The sequence below is a fragment of the Ictidomys tridecemlineatus genome, chromosome 11 (genome assembly GCF_052094955.1).
Source record: "Ictidomys tridecemlineatus isolate mIctTri1 chromosome 11, mIctTri1.hap1, whole genome shotgun sequence".
Lineage (NCBI taxonomy): Eukaryota > Metazoa > Chordata > Mammalia > Rodentia > Sciuridae > Ictidomys > Ictidomys tridecemlineatus.
Genome location: NC_135487.1, coordinates 61,179,899 through 61,193,507, shown reverse-complemented (window position 1 = coordinate 61,193,507; position 13,609 = coordinate 61,179,899). Strand labels below are relative to the sequence as shown.

Below are 13,609 nucleotides of genomic sequence, written 5' to 3'. Positions count from 1 at the left end.
AGCCCCGCCTTTGATATTTTCTATTTTATTGGAGTACAAATTTTCAAAATAATTTCTAATTATCTTCTGTATTTCTTTAGTGTTGTGATATTTCCTTTTTCACTATGGATTTTAGTAATTTGAGTTTTCTCTCTTCTTCTCTTCATTATCATGGCTATGGATTTATCAATTTTATTTAGTTTTTCAAAGAACCAACATTTTGTTTTGTCAGTTTTTTCAATTGTTTCTTTTGTTTCAATTTCATTAATTTTAGCTCTGATTTTAATTATTTCCTATCTTCTACTACTATGTTTGCTTATTCTTCTTTTTCTAGAGCTTTGAGATGTAATGTTAGGTCATTTATTTGTTGACTTTTTCTCTTTTAAGGAATGAACTCCATATAATGGACTTTCCACTTAGTAATGCCTTCATAGTATCCCTGAAGTTTTGATATGTTGTATCATTGTTCTCATTTACCTTTAAGAAGTTTTTAATCTCCTCCTTGATGTCCTTTGCAATCCATTGTTCACTCAGTATCATATTATTTAGTCTCCAGGTGTTGCAGTAGTTTTTTATTTTATCATTGATTTCTAATTTCATTCCATTATGATCTGATAGAGTGCAGGGTAGTATCTCTACTTTTTTGTGTTTGTTAAGAGTTGCTTTGTGGCATAATATATGGTATGTTTTAGAGAAGGATCTGTGTGCTGCTGAGAAGAAAGTGTATTCACTCATTGATGGATGAAATATTCTATATGTGTTAGTTAAGTGTAAGTTATTGATTGTATTATTGAGTTATATAGTTTCTTTGTTTATCTTTCCTTTGAAAGATCTATCCAGTGGTGAAAGAGGTGTGTTAAAGTCACCCAGAATTATTGTGTTGTGGTCTGTTTGACTCTTGAAATTGAGAAGAGTTTGTTTGATGAATGTATATGCTTCATTGTTTGGGGCATGTATAGTTATAATTGTAATGTCTTGTTGATGTCTGGTTCCCTTAAGCAGTATGAAATGTCCTTCTTTATTTCTTTTGATAAAATTGGCTTGAAGAGGATGGAAACTCCTGCTTGCTTATGCATTCTAACCTTTTGCCCAACTTTTCACCTTCAGTATATGAATGTCTTTTCTTATGAGATGCGTGTCTTGAAGGCAGCATATTGTTGGGTCTTTTTTTTTTTTAAATTCAATGTCTTTTTTTAAAAAAAAATGTTTGTTTTTTAGTTTTAGGTGGGCACAATATCTTTATTTTGATTTTATATGGTGCTGAGAATCGAACCCAATGCCCCACGCATGCTAGGCAAGTGCACTACCACTTGAGCCACATCCCCAGCCCTAGTCTATGTCTTTTGATTCATCAGTTTAGGCCATTAACATTCAGGGTTATTATTGAGACATGATTTGTATTCCTGTTCATTTTGGATTATTTTTGGTTTTTAACTTGACTTAGTTTCTCCTTTGATTGGTTTTTCCTTTGGTGTAACACCACCCTTTGCTGATTTTCATTGTTGTTTTTCACTTCCTCCTGGTGGAATATTTTCCTGAGGATGTTCTGTAGTGCAGACTTTCTAGTTGTAAATCCTTTTAACTTTTGTTTATCATGAAAGGTTTTTATTTCATCATCAAATCTAAATCTTAATTTTGCTGGATATAAATTCTTGGTTGGCATCCATTTTCTTTCAGAGCTTAGTATATATTATTACTCCAGCCTCTTCTAGCTTTGAGGGTCTGGATTGAGAAAATCTACAGAGATCCTAAGTGGTTTCTCCCATATGTAATCTGATTCCTTTCTCTTGTGGCTTTTACAATTCTCTCCTTATTCTGGGTATGCTAGGCATTTTCATTTTAATGTGCCTTAGCATAGATCTATTGTGATTTTGTGTATTTGGTGTTCTGTAAGCCTCTTGTATTCAATTTTTCAGTTCATTCTTCATTTTTGGAAAAATTTCCAATGTTATTTCATTGAATAGATTGTTTATTCCTTTGATTTGTAACTCTGTGCTTTCCTTTATCTCAATAATTCTTAAATTTGGTCTTTTCATGCTATTCCATAATTCTTGAATGTTTTCCTCATGGTTTCTTATCATCTCCACTGTGCGGTCAACTTTCTTTTCTTTTTTTTTATTTATTTTTTTCCTTTTTTTTAAATTGGTTGTTCACAACATTACAAAGCTCTTGACATATCATATTTCATACATTAGATTGAAGTGGGTTATGAACTCCCAATTTTACCCCATACGCAGATTGCAGAATCACATCGGTTACACATCCACAATTTTACATAATGCCATATTAGTAATTGTTGTATTCTGCTACCTTTCCTATCCCCTACTATCCCCCCTCCCCTTCCCTCCCATCTTCTCTCTCTACCTCATCTACTATAATTCATTTCTCTCCTGGTTTATTTTCCCATTCCCCTCACAACCTCTTATATGTAATTTTGTATAGCAATGAGGGTCTCCCTCTATTTCCATGCAATTTCCCTTTTCTCTCCCTTTCCCTCCCACCTCATATCTCTGTTTAATGTTAATCTTTTTTTTCCTGCTCTTCCTCCCTGCTCTGTTCATAGTTGCTCTCATTATATCAAAGAAGACATTTGGTATTTGTTTTTTTAAGGATTCGCTAGCTTCACTAAGCATAATCTGCTCTAGTGCCATCCATTTCCCTGCAAATTCCATGATTTTGTCATTTTTTAGTGCTGCGTAATACTCCATGGTGTATAAATGCCACATTTTTTTTTATCCATTCATCTATTGAAGGGCATCTGGGTTGGTTCCACAGTCTAGCTATTGTGAATTGTGCTGCTATGAACATCGATGTGGCAGTATCCCTGTAGCATGCTCTTTTAAGGTCTCAGGGAATAGTCCGAGAAGGGCAATAGCTGGGTCAAATGGTGGTTCCATTCCTAGCTTTCCCAGGAATCTCCATATTGCTTTCCAATTTGGCTGCACCAATTTGCAGTCCCACCAGTAATGTACAAGTGTACCCTTTTCTCCACATCCTCGCCAGCACTTGTTGTTGTTTGACTTCATAATGGCTGCCAATCTTACTGGAGTGAGATGGTATCTTAGGGTGGTTTTGATTTGCATTTCCCTGACTGCTAGAGATGATGAGCATTTTTTCATGTACTTGTTGATTGATTGTATGTCCTCCTCTGAGAAATGTCTGTTCAGGTCCTTGGCCCATTTGTTGATTGGATAATTTGTTATCTTATTGTCTAATTTTTTGAGTTCTTTGTATACTCTGGATATTAGGGCTCTGTCTGATGTGTGAGGAGTAAAAATTTGTTCCCAGGATGTAGGCTCCCTATTTACCTCTCTTATTGTTTCTCTTGCTGAGAAAAAACTTTTTAGTTTAAGTAAGACCCGTTTGTTGATTCTTGTTATTAACTCTTGTGCTATGGGTGTCCTATTAAGGAATTTGGAGCCCCGACCCCACAATATGTAGATCGGAGCCAACTTTTTCTTCTATTAGACACAGTGTCTCTGATTTCATATCAAGCTCCTTGATCCATTTTGAGTTAACTTTTGTGCATGGAGTGAGAAAGGGATTCAGTTTCATTTTGTTGCATATGGATTTCCAGTTTTCCCAACACCATTTGTTGAAGATGCTATCCTTTCTCCATTGCATGTTTTTAGCCCCTTTATCAACTATAAGATAGTTGTAACTTTATGGATTAGTCTCTGTGTCCTCTATTCTATACCATTGGTCCACCTATCTGTTTTGGTACCAGTACCATGCAGTTTTTGTCACTATTGCTCTGTAATATAGTTTGAAATCTGGTATTGCTATACCGCCTGATTCACACTTCCTGCTTAGAATTGCTTTTGCTATTCTGGGTCTTTTATTTTTCCATATGAATTTCATGATTGCTTTATCTATTTCTACAAGCAATGCCATTGGAATTTTGATTGGCATTGCATTAAACCTATAGAGAACTTTTGGTAATATTGCCATTTTGATAATGTTAGTTCTGCCTATCCATGAACAGGGTATATTTTTCCATCTTCTAAGATGTTCTTCTACTTCTCTCTTTAGGGTTCTGTAGTTTTCATTGTATAAATCTTTCACCTCTTTTGTTAGGTTGATTCCCAAGTATTTTATTTTTTTTGAGGATATTGTGAATGGAGTGTTTTTCCTTATTTCCATTTCAGAAGTTTTGTCGCTAATATACAGAAATGCCTTTGATTTATGCGTGTTGATTTTATATCCTGCCACTTTGCTGAATTCATTTATTAGTTCTAGTAGTTTTTTTTGTAGACCCTTTTGGGTCTTCTAGGTATAGAATCATGTCATCTGCAAATAGTGATAGTTTAAGTTCTTCTTTTCCTATGTTTATGCCTTTAATTTCTTTCGTCAGTCTAATTGCTCTGGCCAGTGTTTCGAGAACTATATTGAATAGAAGTGGTGATAGAGGGCATCCCTCTCTTGTTCCAGATTTTAGAGGGAATGCTTTTACAATGTCAAGGTAAGTTCCTGTTATCCCTAGTTTTTCTAATGTTTTGAACATAAAGGGATGCTGTACTTTGTTGAATGCTTTCTCTACGTCTATCGATATGATCATATGGTTCTTATCTTTAAGTCTATTGATGTGGTGAATAACATTTATTGATTTCCGTATATTGAACCATCCTTGCATCCCAGGGATGAATCCTACTTGATCATGGTGCACAATTTTTTGATGTATTTTTGTATTCAATTCACCAGAATTTTATTGAGGATTTTTGCATCTAGGTTCATTAGAGATATTGGTCTGTAGTTTTCTTTCTTTGAGGTGTCTTTGTCTGGTTTCGGAATCAGGGTGATGTTGGCCTCATAGAATGAATTTGGAAGAGCTCCCTCTTTTTCTATTCCCTGAAATAACTTGAAAAGTATTGGTATTAATTCTTCTTTAAAGGTTTTGTAAAACTCCGCTGTATACCTATCCGGTCCTGGGCTTTTCTTGGTTGGTAGTCTTTTGATTGCTTCTTCAATTTCATCTATTTATATTGATGTGTTCAAATTGTGTGTATCCTCCTGACTCAGTCTGGGCAAATCATATGACTTACGAAATTCATCGATGTCTTCCTATCTTCTATTTTATTGGAATATAGGTTTTCAAAATAATTTCTAATTGTCTTCTGTATTTCTGTAGCATCTGTTGTGATATTGCCTTTTTCATCCCTTATGTTGGTAATTTGAGTTCTCTCTCTTCTTCTCTTCGTTAGCATGGCTAAAGGTCTGTCAATCTTATTTATTTTTCCGAAGCATCAACTTTTAGTTTTGTTAATTTTTTCAATAGTTTCTTTTGTTTCAATTTCATTGATTTCCGCTCTGATTTTAATTATTTCTTGCCTTCTGCTACATTTGCTGTTGTTTTGCTCTTCCTTTTCTAAGGCTTTGAGATGAAGTGTGAGCTCATTTATTTGTTGGTTTTTTTCTTTTTTTGAGGAATGAACACCAGGCGATGAATTTTCCTCTTAAAACTGCTTTCATTGTGTCCCTTAGATTCTGATATGTTGTGTCTGTATTTTCATTTATCTCTAAGAATTTTTTGATTTCCTCCTTTATGTCTTCTGTAACCCATTGATCATTCAGTAACATATTGTTCATTTTCCATGTGATGTAGGATTTTTCCTTCCTTCTTTTATCATTGATTTCCAGTTTCATTCCATTATGATCACATAAAATGCATGGTATTATCTCCACCCCTTTATATTTACTGAGGGTTGCCCTATGGCATAATATATGGTCTATTTTTGAGAAGGATCCATGTGCTTCTGAGAAAAAAGTATATCCATTTGATGATGGTTGATATATTCTATATATGTCAGTTAAGTCTAGGTTATTGATTGTGGTATTGAGTTCTATAGTTTCTTTATTCAACTTTTGTTTGGAGGATCTGTCCAATGGCAAGAGAGATGTGTTGAAGTCACCCATAATTATTGTGTTGTGGTCTATTTGATTCTTGAACTTGAGGAGAATTTGTTTTATGAATGTCGCAGCACCATTATTTGGTGCATAAATATTGATAATTGTTATGTCTTGTTGGTGAATGGTTCCTTTTAACAGTATATAATGTCCTTCCTTATCCCTTTTGATTAACTTAGTCTTGAAGTCAATTTTATTTGATATGAGGATGGCCACCCCTGCTTGCTTACGAGGACCGTGTGTGTGGTATATTTTTTCCCATCCTTTCACCTTCAGCCTGTGTATGTCTTTTCCAATCAGATGTGTCTCCTGGAGGCAGCATATTGTTGGATTTGTTTTTTTAATCCATGATACCAGCCTATGTCGCTTTATTGGAGAGTTTAAGCCAGTAACATTTAGAGTTACTATTGATATATGGTTTGTACTTCCAGCCATGTTTGATTATTTATCCTTTTTTAAAAAAAATTTATTTTGTTTCTCCATGATTATCGTTCCCCTCGTCCTCTGTCTTTACTGAGGCACTTCCCACTGATGGTTTTGGTTATTGTTTTTCATTTTTTCCTCGTGTAGTGTTTTGCTCAAAATGCTTTGTAATGCTGGTTTTCTGGCTGCAAATTCTTTTAACTTTTGTTTATCATGAAAGATTTTTATTTCGTTGTCATACCTGAAGCTTAATTTTGCTGGATACAGAATTCTTGGTTGGCATCCATTGTCTTTCAGTGTTTGAAATACATTGTTCCATGACCTTCTTGCTTTCAGCATCTGTGATAAAAAATCCATTGTTAACCTTATTGGTTTACCCCTGAATGTAATCTGCCTCCTTTCTCTTGTAGCTTTTAATATTTTCTCTTTGTTCTGTATATTGGATATCTTCATAACAATGTGTCTTGGCGTTGGTCTACTGTGATTTTGTGTGCTCAGTGTCCTGTATGCATCTTCAATTTGTATATCTGTTTCCTTTTTTATTTCTGGAAAGTTTTCTGTAATTATTTCATTCAACAGGTTACTCATTCCCTTGGTTTGAATCTCTGTACCTTCTTCTATCTCGATGACTCATAAGTTTGGTTTTTTTATGTTATCCCATAATTCTTGGATGTTTTTCTCGTGATTTTTTACCAACCTTTCTGATTTGGCTAGACTCTTTTCAAGATGATATGTTTTGTCTTCATTATCTGACATTCTGGCTTCCACTTGCTCCACTCTGTTAGTGATACTCTCAATTGAGTTTTTAATTTGGTTTATCGTTTCCTTCATTTCTAGAATTATTGTTTGATTATTTTTTATAATCTCTATCTCCTGATAAAGATGCCTAACTTCTTCTTTTATCTGTTTATGTAATTCATTCTCAATGTGTTCTTTCGCTGCTTGAATTTGCTGTCTCATATCCTCTTTAAGGTTCCATTCCATCTGTCTAAGGTGTTCCTTGAGTTCTTTATATGACCATTTTTCTGATGACTCTAGGTCCTCCTGAATATTTAGGCTGTCCTAAATTGTTTGCAGTCCTTTTCTTCCTTACTTTTTCAAGCTGCTCATGTTACTATTTGTTCTGTTTGACTGCTGAGTTACTGTTTCCTCCTATAAATTCTCTTGATGCTTGGGAGGAAAGGTATTAGAAGGGAAGGGAAGAAGTCACTAAAGGGAATGAGAGTAAGCAGGTAGAATTCAAGGAAGGGGGAATAAGAAAATTGAAAAGAAATGAAAAGACAAAAGAAGAAAGAGAAAAAAAATAGGAAATAAAAAAGAATAAAATTAAAAAAAAGTAATAATAAAAAAATAAAAATTAAAATTAGAAGAAAAAAAATTTTAAAAAGGTGAAAAAAAAATTTAAAGTACAACAAGAAAGAAAAATGAAAATGAAAGAAAAAACCCAAATTAAAAAAAAGAGAGAAAAAAAAACTAATAAATGCAGTCTTAGAGTTTGATTAACTTCTCGTTCATTAGGTGACGCTGTGCCCACCAGGCCAAGTTTCTCCTGTCAGTACGCAGGAACTGTGCAGCAGCTCCTCCTCCCAGACTGGGCGAGTCTCCAATTCTGAGTGCCTAGGGACTCCTCTTGTGTCTAGTCACTTCCCCACTTTTCCTCTAGCCAGGCCCCTCTCACGGGTGCCACTCACCACAATACTGGCTACATGCCAGGTCTGCTGCTCCCGGGAGCCCTGTTTTCATGAATGACTGGGCACACTCTCCCTGTTTGCCATTCCCTCAGACCCTAAGTTTGTAGAGCTTGGGGCTGAGAATCCTCAGCGAATTTTACTTGCCCTCCGGTAGCCACGCCCCCGGTAGCTGGTGCAAGAGACCTCAGCTGTCAGCAGTGGTGGGAGCGGTAGCCGGGAGTTCCGCGCCACGGGTCCTGAGCCACGTCTGATTCCCTCCGTCTGGCTATTGCGCTCACGGGAGAGCTGGGAGGGGCCCTTAAGGTTTCTCTGATGTGTGGAGAGGCAAGGCTAGGGAATTACACACCTGTAGCAGCAGGTTTCAATGAAGTTATCTCCTCTGCCGCAGTCTGGTGACATCAGTTCTCTGCCATGGTGGTATCTCTTGCAAATGGTGACAGTTCGTTTCCCTTTGCCGGGTGACCAATGCAAAGGGTGGGTCCTTACTGTTTCTCCCAAACCCCGTTTCAAACCTGTGGCCAGTACCTATGAAGGCTCGGTTGGCATTTACCTCCGTAGGATCAGAAGGGCTGACCAGTTGTTTCAGCCGGATGGATTAGTGCTGTGTCACAGCTGTTTGTCTGCGGGAAACAGGCGAACGGGAGCTTAAATTCAGCTGATCTGGGCTCAGTGTGTGTTCTGAGAGGCCCAGACTGTTCGCCCCAGATCCACGTCAGCTCAGCATTGCCTAGTGATCCTGAGCAAACAGAATTTAGACTGTTTACGACTCCCTATGCCGGCACAGCTGAAGAGGTCAGAGACTTGATCTCTCCGCGCCCGCCGCCATGTTGGAATCCTGGTCAACTTTATTTTCATGATTATATATTTTGTCTTCATTGTCTGAGGTTCTATCTTCCAACTGATCTTATCTATTGAGTTTTTAATTTGGTTTATTATTTCCTTCATTTTAAGGATTTCTGTTTTTTTCCCCATAACCTCTATCTTCTTATTGAAGTAATCCTTTGCTTTCTATATTTGCTTATGTAGCTCTTTATCAAAATGATCTTTTGCTGCTGCCTGTATTTGCTTTCTACTTATATTATCCTTTAATTTTCAGAATATTTTAATTATATACATCCTGAACTCCTTCTCTGGCATTTCTTCTGCTGTGCTGGCCATGGATTCTAATTATGTAGTATCTTGGTTTGTGTGGGGCACTTTCTTACCTTGTTTTTTCATGTTGTTCATGTGTCTTCCCTTCTAGCACTGTGGATCTGAGGTGTTACAGTTTTTACCATATAGGTTTATAGTGTCACTGTAAGGTTCCAATACCTCTCTTTTAAGGGAAGATCAATATTAACAGATCCCAATACAAACAATATATAGCCTTAAAGCTCCGATTAAGATGTTTACTGTTTTGTCACAATGGACAGAAATGGTGAGTTCAGTTATTATCTACAATGTAAACAGTTTCTAATGGTGGACAAAGAGAGGGGTGTAGGATGAGATGTTAAGGAGGTAGGAGGTGAGGATATAGAGTTATTAGATCTTAAGAAGCATGAAAGAGGAATGAAAAGATGTTGGCTAGTAGCGGGAAAAAAGAGAGAAAGAGATTTTAGGGAGACAAGTAAGTGGGAGGACAGTAGAGTACAAAAATCAAGCAAACATAAAAATTAAGAAAAAGAAAAATGTAAAAGTAGAAATTAAAAGAATATGTAACATAACTGTAATATACTATTCAGACATTCCAGTTATCAGTAGTGTAATGTGTGAAAAGTAGAAAAAAAAGAAAAAAGAAAAAAAAATCTCGAAGGAAAACTAAAGGATTGTTTCTGATTGAAATTCAGTATCTTTCCTGCTTCTTTTCTCATCCAGTAGTGGGGTTGTCTGATGTTTGCTGGTATCTGCACCCTCAGGATGGTGAAAGTTATTAGGGTGGGAGGGTTGGTCTTGGAGGCAGAACTCGGAGGTGAGGTATAGCACTTGCTGGTTCCTGTTCGAGGACTGTACCCCAAGGATCTCCTTTGGGGCCTGCTTGTATGATATGGGTGCCTGGTCTTATGTCCTGATATCACCTGTAGACCTCAGAATTCATGGTCTCTAATTTAGTCTCTCAACTGTATCTCGCTCATCCTCTCCCTTTCTACTTCCCAATCAGGAACCTCTCTTTCCTTGTGAGCTGCCCTCTGGGGCTTGCACACCTGTCGCAGAGAGCTGTTTTGTTTCAGCCAGGTAAGGATGGTCAGGCTACATAGCTGCAAGCATTGTACTTGGTTAGTGGCTGTGATGGAAAGGGGCATGTTGGGGGTCTGTAGGTACCTGGATATTGCTTCTAGGCCTCAACTGGTGTCCCCAGCTAGGAGTTGCCCCAACTAAAGATGGTTATGGTGGTAGCAAGGCTAACGCAAGTTGGTGGCAAAGGTATCCCAAGATGGAGGCGGCTGCTTTCAGAGATGGGGTGTCAGATTGGGCCGGGCAATAGCATTGGGTGGGGTGTCCGGAGATGCTGCACATATCAGACTAAAACCTTAGGAACTATGAGTTGTGTTGTGACTGGTGGCTGTCTCCAAACCCCGTCCAGTGTCCCCAGTTGCAGGCAACTATGGCAGTGGTTGCAGTGTTCCAAGATGGAAGTGACTGAGGAAGCCCCACACTGGTAGATGGGGGTCCACATGGGAGTGGCAGCTGGGGGTTCTGCATCCATACTGATGTGGGTGAGTGATGGTGGGGGGGCGGATTCCTGTATGGGAGTTGCAGTTGTGGATTCTCTAATAACTCGCAGAGAAACAGTATTCCCACTGCTTGAATCCCAGGTCATGGAGTGACTAGGAATGCAGCCTCCCTCTAGCCCACTATCTTGGATCCTCCAAACATTAAATTAAGTGTCAAGTTTTTTTTTTTTTAAACCTGGAAACATTAAAGACTTGCATCTGTATAGTGTAGCTTTTCAAAAAGAAAGTTTTCTGTAGCAGCATAAAGGGAGATTGATAGAAAGACATTGATTGCATGATAACTGAAAGACTTGGTGAAAAAAAATCCATCAAGAATCAAAGTTGGTATAAACCAGATATGTAGTGGTATGAATGTGAGAGACAGATGTGAAATGATCAGGTAAATAACCATGTAGGTTCTGCTTTCAATGTTTGAAATTACTTAAGGAATAAACCACATAAGATCTAAAATACTCAGAGTTCCTAAGGTTTTAGTTTGATATGATACTAAAAATATACAAGTATTATGCTGGGTATTCAGTGCTCTATTTGTTTAACTTTCTTATGTATTGGTAAGGTTCTGGCATTGGAATAAATTTAAAGAAGACATGATTCAGTACTGCATGATTTCAGGAAAGGTCTGCTGGTGCAAATTATAAATAAATTTTAAATGCTGAACAAGAAGACTCTTTTGCTAAATGCCCATAGAGTTTCTTTCATGTTTGTGACTTGTAAAACTGCTTCTCAGTTATTATGGAAACTTCATCAGTTTTTTTTTTTAACCATGTCTTTCAATTATCATGCAATTAATGTCTTTATATCAATCTCCCTTTATGCTGCTATAGAAAACTTTCTTTTTGAAAAGCTACACTGTACACTTTAAAATTCTATTTTTTAAGATAATAGGATCAAACAACCTGTTTTGTTGAATGCAACTTATGTTTCTAAGACCATTGAAGTCTCTGCAACACTGATGTGTTTTAGGGTGATAGTTCTTTAAATACATAAGTTCCTTGATGTTCAAAGTTCTATGTTGCTTTTGTCTTTTGAACTATCCTACATCTTTATGTTTTTATTCTACCTTCTAATAATGCCAGAGCAATAAGCAATAAAGTTCTCCTAATGCCTGCAACATAGTCAGTAGCAGTACAACAACCAGGTTCTTCATGAAACTTAATTATTATAAGACTTAGCTAGACATCAGTAGTCTGGTTGGATGGTGTTACACCTTCATCAAAAGGCCAGTGAAAATCATGTATGTGTTTTTTTATCCACAAAACAGTATCATAAGTTGTTTTACATGTTCTTAATTATTTCAGTAACTCCATACCAAATTTTATCAAAAAAAATTTAAGAATGCTTTGGTTGAATTGTCTTTAATAAGAAATATGTTTTCATTTGTGATTCCTATAGGACTTGGGTGCTTCATTTAAATCATGTTTACTTAGTTTAAAAAATACTCAAGAATTGTGAAAGAATTTTTTGATTTTTGTTTTATTGCTTCCATACTAATTATACATGAAATTGTACATTAAAAACTTACTTCATTACACTTAATGCAGATATCAGCATGAAGAAATTAAAACTAGTACAGATGTAAAGAAATTGAAATCTACTTCCATACACTCCAGTTGAAATTCTCAGTGTTTTGAGTATAAAGTTATGTATGAGTAATGGGATATGAAATGACCTTCTAACACGAAGATTCTTCACTTCAGCAATACTGGGTAATAGAAAGAAAGTATACTGAAGTTTACCCATCTAGGTGAGAACTGTAAAATGCCTGGACAATGTCAATTCAACACTTCTGTGTCCAGGTTAACTGCTCTTATGAGGGCTTCTTGATGTAGTAATGAATTTCTATGGTTCACTTGTCTTCATAGAGGTCTGTGCCTGGCACTAATCTCTCTTGGTTTTTAGTAACTCTTTAATATATAAATTACATAGAGAAATGTGTTTACTCATTGAAAATTGTAGCCTCACCATATAGCTGGTGCTGTAACCAGAGGAGTTCCGAGAGAGGGACCTTGACTTTGGACAAGTGGGATCCTTGATGTAGGTGATGGAAAAGAATTTTAGCACTTGCCAGTCAGAAGCACAGATTTATTTAGGAAAGCAGACGCAGGTATATACATTCAAGAGAGAATGCAGGCCATCTCCAAGGGGAGGCAGTACCCCTTTGTTTAAGGGTGTTAAAGGGATAGTAGGTAGGGGCTAAACTACAAGTGAAGTCAGGGCAGAATCACACAGTTTCACACCAGTTTTCTATGTGGTTTGCTTGTGTATTGCACTCACATTATGTTAATTTTTTACAGGTAAGGTTATGGGCTAAGGAATCGTATGGTTTGCTCATGAGTTGCTTGTTTTGCATTTTAAGGTTTCATGGACACTTCCTAAATTTGGACAGTTCAAGGGTACTTCTGAGATTCAGTATATCTTTCTTTTTTTGTATTCTCAAATTCCTATCTCAGTACAATGGTGGCATTGATACAGGTGACACCAAGGTGGTGTTGATAGGGGTGGCTCTGGCTGTGGCTGCAGGACAGAGGTCCATGATGGTCATTTACAAGGTAGAGGTGGTTCAGGTGGTGGTTGGGGAGATAGGTTGATAATAGGGTTTTGGAAAAGAATTGAGCTGCTTACAGGGGTGCATGCCTGCAAATCATAAATTTGAGGCCAACCTGGGCAACTTAGTGAACCCTGTCTCAAAATAAAACTAAAAAGGGCTAGGTGCCCATTGATAGAGTACCCCTGCATTAAATTCCAACTACTGAAATCAGTCAATCAGTCAATCAATTGTTATGGTTTGGATATAAGGTGTCCCCCAAAAGCTTATGTTTGAGACAATGCAAGAAGGTTTAGAGAAGATATGATTGGGTTATGAGAGTCTTAACCTAGTCAGTGAATCGATCACTGATGGGA

General features: G+C 37.0%; 2 protein-coding genes across 3 annotated transcripts in view; one reads left to right on the top strand and one right to left on the bottom strand.

Annotated features, from left to right (window-relative positions):
- The window catches only part of Miga1 (mitoguardin 1), a 574,792-nt gene extending 574,471 nt beyond the window's left edge, over positions 1–321 (bottom strand). Inside the window, exon 1 of the mRNA XM_078026540.1 lies at positions 315–321. The gene's annotated coding sequence lies outside the window, so the exon portion shown is untranslated. The remainder of the gene's footprint in view (positions 1–314) is intronic.
- Pigk (phosphatidylinositol glycan anchor biosynthesis class K) overlaps positions 1–13,609 on the top strand; it is a 137,395-nt gene that overhangs the window by 30,929 nt on the left and 92,857 nt on the right. The window contains exon 3 of one of the 2 annotated variants that reach the window (XM_078026543.1): positions 10,135–10,208. The exons of the other annotated variant lie outside the window; for it this stretch is intronic. Within the exon in view, the coding sequence (XP_077882669.1) occupies positions 10,135–10,208 (74 nt within the window). The remainder of the gene's footprint in view (positions 1–10,134; positions 10,209–13,609) is intronic. 2 annotated transcript variants of the gene reach the window in all.